General features: G+C 42.8%; 1 protein-coding gene across 10 annotated transcripts in view; it reads left to right on the top strand.

Annotated features, from left to right (window-relative positions):
* Positions 1-11,755, top strand: part of robo2 (roundabout, axon guidance receptor, homolog 2 (Drosophila)) — a 183,782-nt gene that overhangs the window by 150,535 nt on the left and 21,492 nt on the right. For 6 of the 10 annotated variants that reach the window (XM_050062718.1, XM_050062724.1, XM_050062708.1 and 3 more), the window contains 3 exons: positions 4,674-4,801; positions 5,711-5,983; positions 6,979-7,104. In XM_050062718.1, the coding sequence (XP_049918675.1) occupies positions 4,674-4,801; positions 5,711-5,983; positions 6,979-7,104 (527 nt within the window). The remainder of the gene's footprint in view (positions 1-4,673; positions 4,802-5,710; positions 5,984-6,978; positions 7,105-11,755) is intronic. The other 4 variants (XM_050062743.1, XM_050062733.1, XM_050062791.1 and 1 more) reach the window with 1 other exon arrangement.

Genomic DNA, 11,755 nt, shown 5'->3' with positions numbered 1-11,755 from the left:
GCAAGAGAGTTTGTCATAAACCTTTGGTAATGTAAACCTATGTGACGCTAGGGGCTCCACAAAAAACTCCATATGTGAATGTGTGATAGTTGTGGTATCATAGCAGCCTGTCACAGGTTACAGCGTGATGATTAGAGGAGAAATGTCAAAGCATAAAGGTCCAGGTGGAAAAAACACAACTCAGTCATTTAGGATTTTGCTAAAAGAAGCAAATTACCTTTTGATATAGATCCCAGGGGACATTTTGCACCATAGAGTACTGGGTTTTAATTTTGAGTTTTGAGATCTGCATTCTGCACAATAAATGCTCTAAAAAATACATTATATCTTTGCTTTTGTTGTTTTTGTTGTTGTTGTTGTTGTTGTTTTTTTTTACCAATTTAGCTTTGCTAAGGGACTACAAAACCCGCTCAGAAACACTTCTATTATAACTTTTACACTTAAATTTATACCGCGATATATACCGTTACCGTGAAGGGATTCAATTTATACCGTGATATAAATTTTAGGTCATACCGCCCAGCCCTAGAAACAGAGTATTCAGAAGCCTTAAACCTGAGGTTTTTGTTCACAGGGATTATTTTTATATGTTTACCTTATTATTTGAAATTATGGCCACGTTTAATATGATTATCTGACATTGTAACATAAAAAAATATATAAATGTATGACAGAAAGTAAGGACAAGCACAATAGATCCCCGTACGTCTACACAAGCAGCTTTTGATTGTAACACTGATAAATGACTGATAGATTGATAGATAACCAATACCTGTTTGTGTGCCTGCCATGCAAACCGGCGTGCAAATATACATTTCTACCACATCTCCGTTCATGCATCGATAGATGAACTCATAAATCTCCTCAACAGAATTAACAGAAACAATTTAAGCAGAGAGTGCTTTTATTTTGTCATTTATCTTCCGCTGCCGGCTACAGGCAACCCAGAAGCCCTCTGGAGTGATAAATTTGCCTGTCACCTTGCGTGGGCGGCTGGGATCTGAGCACATGTAATAATGTAAAAATAATTACCCAGGGGAGAGGTGTGTGGAGGTACCCCACTTGCACCCCCATACAGCCTGCTCCATTTCAGTGTGTGTTAGTGAAAGAGAGAGGGGCTACAGAGAATAGGGCACATCTCAATGACACCAGTTACTGAGCCTTTGTGGGTATTCAAGAGACTCCCTTGAGAATCCCGGGCTTCTGTCTATCTACTGCTTATCACACCTGACTAGGTAAAGTCTCTAGATCTCAAACACTCAGTGAGAGATTGCCAACTAAATCTGACCCTGTGTCCCTGGGCTTTTGGGAATGTGTCTGTTCTGCAGTCGGGTTGCAGCATTTTTAGATTTATGCTGTTTTTTTCTCCTTACTGTGTGCGTATGACTGGATGCCACAATGGACAATTTTGCCTATATTGTTCTGTGAGCTGCCAGCATGCTCTCAATGAATTAGCCACGCCACTTGCCATGCCTTTTCTCATCTACTTTCTGCTGTAGTGTTTTTCCTTCAATTTTCCACATAAGTGGTTCTGATTCTCACTCCAGCGAATGGGATTTGAAATGTCTGTATTTGTGGTGCTCTATATTTGTCATATCTTTAGTCAGTAGCAGCGACTGCCACAATTTTCACAACACTGGAATGGGATGCAGTCTGGAACTCTAACACGAGCCTCTGATCCGTTAGTCACTCTAGTGCCATCAAATCCCAGATGTTGCAACTTGCCCATCTGCCCTGAGAGTGAGACTGTGTTGCAGAGTATCAGAGGAAAATGTGTTCATTTGTTACATGAGATGTTTATTGCATTAATTAGACAATAGCAAATGAAGCCGCGTCTGTTTCCAGTTTCTCATTGGCTCCTGCCAAATTGCCCTGACTGAACAATTACATTTAATCGATCACAAAATAAATGATTCATGGAAGATGAATAGGCTGCAGATTGGTAGACCTGGACGATTTGACTTTGGCTGCTCAATTGAAATTGATAAAAGCCAATAAGGGCTCATTCCTTATCCCCCTGCCAATAGGGAGATGGTAATTAGGAGGTAGTAATAACTTCCTATCTCTGCACTGATCAATATTTTAGCAAAGCAGATTCACTCCTATAGGCAGGGAGAATGGGCTGAGCATTGCAGTGAACAAGTTTCACCAACACTGTTGCTATGGAGATCCTTTACATCCCAGGATCTGAATGCTAAATGAAATCATGTTCCCTGAGATTTAATCTAGAAAGTAATCTGTGTTTCCCATTGCTCTAAGTGTTAGCTAATGTCTAGACTTTTAATCCAAATTCCATTCACTCGTCTGTGGGACCATAAACATCTGATTTATGAAGTTGCTTTGGAATTAATATCTCTCACTTGGCTTATTTATGGGAAGCTCAGTGTCAGGCATCTTAGGCAGTATTTATGGTTTCCTACCCATCACACGTAACTCAAATGTCTAACAGGAAGAGGAAATGCTCCAAATGAAATTTTATCTGCCAAGGTTGCCATCCATCGTAGGGTGGGCAGGGATTAAAAGTTAGGTGTTGACTTTTCATTAGATGTATGACCTGGTGTCCGCTCTCCTCCCACCAGCCTCCCATCACCCCACCATCTCACACTCACACACACAGTCGAACACACACATATATATAACAAATATCGCCAGTAGAAATCAGTCTTATTCTAATTATCCTTAGCAGGAATACTGCTGTGTGATAAATACAAGGACAATGCAGCCATTTCCACTGTCAGCTCCTTCTCTTTCAAATGGTCTTTCTCTAGTGGGCTGGGGGACGACTTGATGGCGCACACAGGACAAGTGAGACAAGTAACGACACAAAGGCATGGTCTTTTACTTTAGACGACGCGCATTTGTGGTGCAGTCTTGCTTGAGTCAACAAAAGAGAACAGCGTCCTCTTCTTTCCAGCTGCTTGGAATTTTTAGTCTGACAGATGCTAAGCGCTCAGGAGGCAGGGGATAGAAAGAGGATATGGAGGTGTATAAAAGGAAATAAAGGAAAATAGGGATAGGGAAAGATGGTATGGCAAGAGAGAATGATGGCAGTGGGGGAACATGGCAGCCAGAAACAGAGGTAGAAGGACAGGGAGAGATGTATTACCCCATAAAAGTGCATGTGCCTGATGCACAGCCATCAATTTGAATGACTTGTCTCCCCCGAGGGCCTGTTTTGGCATTCAGGAACCACAGCGAGGGCTCTTAGCTTGCCAGTGCTGCAGTTCATTTGGACGCCCCCCCCCCCCCCCCCCCCCCCCTCTGGAACAGCTCTTCTCATTAGAACCTGTGGCTGAGGGAGAGACTGACTGCAGCACGCCCATTACCTGCCCTTGTCCTCAGGGCTTGACTCTCTCCCAGTCCCTCAGAGCCAACACGTCACCCCGCTGGAGCTGAGACAAAAAGCCCCATCAGGCAGCCAGGCTGCTAACTACTGTGCTCTGCAGCTTCTCAGAGCGCACATGTGTATCTGTAGTCTGCTACATACAGCACTGCCGGGCACAAACAGCGGGGTGTGCTGTGTTTCTGAGAAGGCAATGCCATCCGTTTCATCACATGTGGTACATGTTTGACCATTGCAGGGTGTGATTTCTCAGGAGAAAATAAATAAACAGAGCAGAATAATTCTGATAGTTTTCTTGAGGGTCTTTTGTTTGCTTAAAGTGTGTTTACTACGTTTCCTCTTTCTATTAGAAAAAACTATTAATTTTACATTCTTAAATTTTCATTGCATTCTAATCCATTTTAATGCAAAGTCAATAGAAAAAGCCAGGGTTTGATGCATCAGTAAAGTGACACATAAACAAAGACATTTAACTCTATCTCTCATTCTCATTTAACTCCATCTGTGTTATCCATGGTAACGAGCCTCAGACGTGATTGTACAGTAAAGTGGCCCTAATGGCCTCCCAGCAGTCACCCATGACAGGTTAAAGTCTTAATGGCTGCTTTTTATGGTTCTCACCCCCTGAGGAGGGACACAACACCTGTTAAATGGAGCTGCCCTCTCCCATATGCAGACATCCCACAAGTGGGTCGGGGGCATCATGGTGGGGCTAGGGCCGAGCTTTGACATCTCATCAAATAAGATTTAGACTGTCTGGACATCACCGCAAGGGGTTGATGTGAAAACACAGCAGAATATGCAAGATATTAATGAATAAGGAAACGTATACATGTGGCTGTCAGCGTGCACTGCGACACGTGTGTGTAGAGAGCAAATGCATGCATTAGTGTCTCCATAGTGTGCTTCTGCTTTAATAACAGGGAATGTGACAAAGACACAGCAGGAGAAACAGAGAGATAAAGGGCTGCGTTTGCCTGAAGGAATTCCAACTTTGTGGGCGACGAAATGTATCCGTACAGTATTTCCCCCTATCTCAGAAGTGTTTCATTAGCTTGAGAGGCTTATGGCAAGCTTATCGCGCACCACCACACATTCTTGTGCACAGACTAACATTTAAACATATGTTTAATGTTTTTGGCTTCACATTGTCTCACGGCTGATTGCTGTCATGTTTTTTTATTGATTATTTTTGGAATCCAGTAACATAATGTCGAAATAAACCATGCATATTAAACAATTGAGGGTGTTTTTCTACAAGAAGCTGTGGTGTTAGTGTAATCTCACAGCATATGTTTAATCGAGTGTTTCATCCTGTGTTTCCTCCTAGCCGGCCAGGCCTGCTGAATGCCAGTGACCCAGGTTACCCCTGGTTAGCGGACTCTTGGCCAGCCACCAGCCTGCCTGTCAACAGCAGCTCCGGGGGACCCAATGACCTGAGTAACTTTGGCCGAGGAGGTGAGTGCCTTGGTGCTGTCCCAGGTGCTGTGAGAAAGAGACCGTAAGAGATGAAAGATGATGACTTATCTTCCTCTCTGCTCTACTGGAGCTCCTGTTGTTCATCATGTACATATATGCATGCAAGATGTATACACATATGCATATTGCACGTGTGTTTGGGTTTATATTTATATATCACTTCAGAGGACAGCTAGAGCATTAACAGCAGGGCCTCCACTGTCACCAGGCTGAGTAATGGCAAATAGTCCAGCCTGGTGTCACAGCCCATACCTCAGAGCAAGAGAATGTGTGGGGAGAGACGGGCAGAGGAGCAGAGGGTGGGCGGGTGTTTGAAAGGATGGTCTTGAGCAGCCAGTCGTGAAGGACAGGCGCAGCTTGACTGGCGCAGATGCGGACACTTCCGCCATGGCTCTACATCATCTCCCCTTCACTGGGCATGCAAACCATGCACCACGGAGAGAGTCTGCTTGCTCTTTCCCTGGCTCTCTCCCTCTCTTCCTCCCTTCCTCTGTCATCACACACACATGCAGAGCAGCAGCAGTATCCCTCATGTATATGAACAGAGAAGGGAGGGGAGTGAGATATCCACACATGTGGGGGAAACGGGACACCTCAACTGGGAGGCTGAGGGTTGGGATGCATGAATAACTGGGGCTGAGTTTTTTGAATGAGATCAGCCTATTAAGTGCTGTTTCTTAAGATGTGAGCTGACCCGAAAGCACAAAGACACAGACTGTAATTCCATAACACTGCAGAACCACATGTACTTGAATCCCTGGTCACTCGAGACCTGATGTATACAGATAGTCAGCCATTAAACAGCAGACAAATGTTTATTTAAACATTCCAGACATTTTTTTAGAGAACAATTATCCTATAAACTCCCTCCCTTTCTTTTTTTTCCAGATCTCCCCACTGGGCAAGGAGATAAAACAGGCACCATGCTCTCTGATGGAGCCATCTACAGCAGCATAGACTTCACCACCAAAGCCAACTACAACAGCCCTGGCCAAACGTCCCAGGCCACTCCCTATGCCACCACCCAGATTCTCCACTCCAGCAGCATCCACGAGCTGGCAGTGGACCTGCCCGAGGCCCAGTGGAAGGCTTCACTCCAGGCCAAACAGGAGATGGCCAACCTGGGGTACTCGCTGCCCGACAAGAACTCCTGCAACAACAGTAAGCTACGCTGAGAAGCGGGGATGTTGTTGTTCTCATGTGTGAGGTTTAGCAAGTGTATACAGAGTATGTACAATAGCTGATTATTCTTATCCTCGGACATCAAAACCAAAGTGAATTAGTCCAGATCACACACCACACATTTACATTTGTAACCAGGCCATGTGGAGTTAAAACTTTTCCACCATAAGTCTCTGAAGCCTTCCTAAAGCCACTGTGGTCTGAGGGAGGCTGTCTTAAAACGAGTCATTTTCCCCCAGCAGACATCATCTTGGTTACACTCCAAGGTTGAATAAACATCTCATGAGAGAGCAGTGCAGTTAAGTCATCCATCCATTTTCTTGCCGGGTTTTTCATGATAGTACCACCCCTCCTTCAGTTTCAGAGTAATCGCCAATCCATATTAGCTTGACTAATGTTTAAGAAAATAATCCAAATTAATTACCGTGGATTTGATGCAGGATTTTTTAAAGCCGAGTGGAGTTTCATACTTTAGGTGTAATGAGTATTCCTCGGCTGTATTCTAATACATATTTATGATCTCATTTTCCAACAGTCTAAAACAGATTAATTATAGTTTTTACATAGTCTCTTTAATGCAATGAATCTTTAAAAACTGTTTTACTAATACACCCTGTCATTATTTTAAGAAGTATGATCATATGTGATTATGAATGATTAAAATCTCTCTGAAGGGGGACAAATATTGAATTAAAATCTCCACTATTGACTCATTTACCCAATTGAAAATTGATTCAAAGATTAGCACTGTGTTTTTTGGATCAAAAACAAATCAAATTTGTCCAGCAAACGCAGCGCCTGTTGCATACAAATCGCTGAGTGAATGAAAGGTTGAATAAATGCACCCTGTTGAATGTATGAATCCTGAATTTGTCCTGCTTGCTCAATGCTCTAACTGCATGTTTGCATGTGCTTGTGCTAACTGCCAATCACCTGATGCCACTGTGATTTTTGCCCTTTAACCTCCACTGTAGCCCTCCTTTTCATTCCTGACTACCGATTGGCCGAAGGATTGTCTAATAGAATACCACACAACCAATCACAAGATTTCAGCACCACCAGCTCTCACAACAGCTCAGAGCGAAGCGGCAGTCTCTCAGGTTGGTTTACGCAGCAGAGAATTTTATAAAAAACAAACTGGGACACTCTCTGGGGCTCTGCAGCTTGACTCGATGATTGACTGATATCCTAATTGCTTTATTGATCTGTTATTTGCATGTACTAACCTGGCATCTGAGAAAAATTTTATTAGCACAGTCCCTCTCCCTCACCAGAGATGCTTTGCTCACACAGCTCCGGCTGCCTGCAGTTCATTATATGTGAAATGCTTTAATGCTGGATGGATTAATGCTCTTTGAGTATTTTTTTCAGTCATATGGGTTTCTGTGTAAAATAGCTACTACTGTACACAGCCATGTTGTGATATTGGATAGGAGTCAACAGCTCCTTGTAACAGAAAGAAGCAGGACATTTAAATCAGAGAGGAAGAATAGTTCTGTGATCTCCTGACAGGATATCGCTGCAAGTGCTAATGCTGGGTTTCTGCCATCACTGCCGGTCCTTGTAAAGGCTTTGTCTTTCACTGTGTGAGTGAGCAGACGGGAATAGGGGCAGAGGGGGTCTTTCAGACAGAGTGGACTATAGACACACACACACACCATTAGAGATGCTTGGCTGGGTAAAGTGGCAAAAATACCTCCCTTTTTCCCTCTTCTCCTAATGGTGGCTGACTACACTAAAACCCATGTTCAGAGAATTACAATGTCATTTATAGGACACCAAGGCAGCCCTCTGCCTGCCTCCCCTACACTCTCCTCTTTTATCTAGTTACAAGCCACTGCCTTAACTGGTCTGTAATTCAATGCTCCGGCACACAGTGGGCAGAGAGAAGGATGTGAGGCGGCCATGCCTTACAGGCAGATTCTTCCTGAAGACAGGCAGGTTACTGAGGGCTGAGTGGACATTGCACATGCTGTATTGCTATTTTATAACATGTAGAGAAACATAATTAAGAATTATCGCTGCACAGTATGTTAGATAATATGCTTTAAAAGAATTGCTCAACTTTTTGTGCTGAGAGTCAGATAAGAAGATCGATACCACCATAAATACCAAAATATCCTGCTACTGGCATCTTGCGTTGGTGATGTCATTTGGGGCCAGAGTCTGCGCAGAAGCAATCTCTGCCTTCTCATGTTCCCACCCATACACCCATTCAACCAGTCATAAGCAAACCGACTGGCACAAACAGCTGTCAGTCATGTTGTCAAAGCCCCTTTTTATTGTATCAAATAACTAGTTGAAACCATCTTATCAGAAAAACACTTGAACACATCAGCATTAAAGGAACTACCTGAAATGATAGAGAGAGAAAAAAAAAAAAAAAAAACATCTTTGGGACAAATTATTTGTTGCGTACTTGATTTTTAGTTTGAGTCATGCCCCATCTGCTAACATGGAGGGGGTGGGGTTTATGACCTATACTGCAGCCAGCCAGAAGGGGGAGCGATCAAGATGTTTTGGCGTCTCTTTTGCAGAGCTGTCAAATTGTCCATCTTTATTATACAGTCAATGGATACCACTCTCGCTTCAGTAGGCCTTCTCCAGCCACTGTCTTGTTAGCTTAGCTTAGCTTAGCTTAGCTTAGCTTAGCATTAGGACTGAAAGTAGGGGAAAACAGCTAGCATGACTCTGTCCAAAGATAACTCATAACCCCTCGTTAAAACAACAGATAAAGTAAAACATATCTAATGTATAATTTATTGATGGATTTTATTACTTTGTGACAGAGCCAGGCTAGCTGTTTCCTTGTGCTACCAGTCTTTATGCTAAGCTAAGCTAACAGACATAACTGACTGTAGCTTCATATTTAACAGAAATAGATGAGAGTGGTAACAATCTTCTCATCAAGGTCTTGGCAAAAAAGGAAATAATAAATAAAAGCTTACAGTATGTAGATACTGTGAGGAAGACAAATGAATGATGAATGTCATTTGAAATATAGGAAGGAATTTATTGTTTAAAGTGTTCACCTTGGCCAAAAGCCTTCCACCTACCCTTGCATTTCAGTGCACATCGGGAGGAATTTATGGTATAATCAAGGTTATCTGTTTCAGGGAGTTCTGGGTACAGCTTCGCACATTTACTTGAAAAAAATATATAAATAAATAAATAGATAAGACTGATAGAAAAAATGAGCTTGCATCTGTATTATTGATACCATAAAAGTGATTTAATTAGCACAAGATGTGTTATTCATTAGACCCGTTGCTATAATGAACAGGAGATAAGCACTAAAATGGGTTTTTGAGTCTAAATGTGTTTTATATAGTATATGTGGTGCACTATGTACTACATTTTAAACAGTAATGGAAATTTGAATCAGCACAAGCTAAGGTTTGATACAACCAAAGTAAACTCAGCATTTGAAGGGGGGGAAAGTTGAAGTTACAGTGCCTCACTCTCCCTCTGAGGAGATGGAAAGAATAATGAATGTCAGGTCTGAAGGAGGAGAGCAGGATGAAAAGGAACAGAAATAGAGCAGCTTTCATGGCAGCATGGATCTCCACTGGGGACATGAAGCTGCTCATTAAAACCTTTCTTAGTGTAGGGGAGAAGAGGTAGCTGGTGTTTTTTGTGTTTTCTGTAGCAGCTTGAGACCCTGAAGACTCCACATTCCCCTCACACTCACGCTGTCTGTGACGCTACAAAGTCGATGATTATGTGCAGTCCGTTGTTGTGTGTGACCTTTTGTGTTCCATATATGTTGCATCTCACCTCATTATGTAATATGTTGTTTTCTAAACATAGCCAAGAAAAATGATGATACATGACTTTCAGTTATTTTGATGTCCTTTTTGAAATGATTCTCCCACTCATAAGTTATATCTGGCTGTGTAGTCTTTCTAGAGTCGCTGCTCTGTGGCTTTCCCCCTCAGCACTGACGCACCCAATGAAAACAGAGCAAGCTCAAGGCTGCGCAGCCCTGCAGTTATAGGCTGGGAGCGCCCAAACCTTGGGTATAAATACCCAACGCTGAATCTATATATAGTATGAGTTCCCCTTTGAAGAGAGGCCCAGTTTTGTCAGAGGAGATGGGTTCGCTGTGTAATTCCTGTGTAGCTCCTAGCCACAGCCTCTCTCTCTGTATTTTTCATATTTGGGGTGAGCTGTTGTAATTCCTCTGCCAGACCATCCTTCCCTAGAAGAGGCTCATTTACAATATTGATGGCTGGTCTTGTGTGGAGGGACTAAGGATGATTGAACAATCACGTCAGCTCACCATTTATTGGTAAAAGTCAAGCGTCGCCCAGAGGTACGATTAGGAAACCCAATTACTTTCAGACTATACTTACACTGTGGTGCCGCCTGCCTTGGGCTTACAGTTGTTTCTTTTATTACTTCCATTCTTTATTAATCTTATTCCGACACCCCGTCTATCTCTTCATGCCTGATAGCTCCTCCCCTGCCCCAGCATTGTTACAAAGCTCATCTTTAAAGGGCCTTTGTTTTTCTTCCTGGTAAAATAGTTTATAAGAGTAATAGAACCGGAATTTTGACGATTTAAAACATATTGTGCAGTTTCCTCTGTCTCTGCCATCTGGCTGCCATAAAAATCAATAGACCTGTACCTCATTGCCTCTGTAGGTTTCTTTTGATGACAGTGATCTACTTTTTACCATGCCTGAGTCAAGCCAGTTTATTAGATTACATTAGAGTGCATGATGTTACATTGCACAAGATGCAGTATTGGCAGCCTTTTTTTGTGGTGCTGGGAAAAGTGATTACAGGCCTTTGGCAGCGACAGCTAACCAACAATTGACAGATACAAATGTGTTCAACAGAGTTTCCAAAGATGGCTTTCACTAGTCTGTGTGGCTGGTGACGTCAGTTTGGGTTATTTCCTGGACTGAGATGTTAAGTGTTTACTGGTAGAGAGGCACTGCCACAAATGGATTAATACATGCAAATACTCTACAGTATGCCTCCTTCTACCCTTCCATATGCACAATCTAATAAGCATGAGAGAACATTTATGTATTAATAAACGCTGAAAAATCAATGGCACAGTACAGGATTGCACACCATGGAGATGCTATCCAGTGTGTGATAAACTTGATAGATATTGCCATTCAAGAAGAGATGCAGTGGCGCCCCTGGAAATTTTCCCTTAGGGCCTGTTTTACAGGTTGCAAAATGCAAGGTGCACAGCATTGCCTTTTTTTTTAATTGAATGCCACTAGTTGAAAAAAAGAGAGAAAAAAATGCTTGCTGCGCCTTTTTATTGTTGCCAGGCAACCACCCCATGACATCCTTACACTAACTTTCCTGTGTAATCAATCTACGTTTTTCTTTTTTTTTTTTTTTTTCCTCCGCAGTAATTAGTAGCTAGTTACTAAAATGGACAGACAGAGGGTACTTGCTCCAGCTCTGGCTGACGGTGAGTGGCTGACAGCAAATAGTTTGTTGAGCACAGAGTAACAGAGATCTGTGTGGGTACAAGAGACCTTAATGAAAAGGGTGGATCACAGGGAGAACCACCAGTTGGTCCGGGGGCTTCACCTCGATGATGTCCATTTCCAGGCATATTTCAGGATGGCTCGGGGACAGTTTGACAACCTGCTGTCTATCGTCAGGCTGTATAGCTCTGGGTATCCAGCAACCTGTACCATTATCATGAAAAAAAGATGACATGGGGCGCTTTTCCGCTCTGAGCTGAAGTTTTTCTCAACTTGAGGAGTTCAGAGCGCT

Source organism: Epinephelus moara, chromosome 2, assembly GCF_006386435.1.
Source record: "Epinephelus moara isolate mb chromosome 2, YSFRI_EMoa_1.0, whole genome shotgun sequence".
Lineage (NCBI taxonomy): Eukaryota > Metazoa > Chordata > Actinopteri > Perciformes > Serranidae > Epinephelus > Epinephelus moara.
The sequence above is the reverse complement of the archived record's forward strand: the minus strand, read 5'-3'. Positions and strand labels throughout refer to the sequence as shown.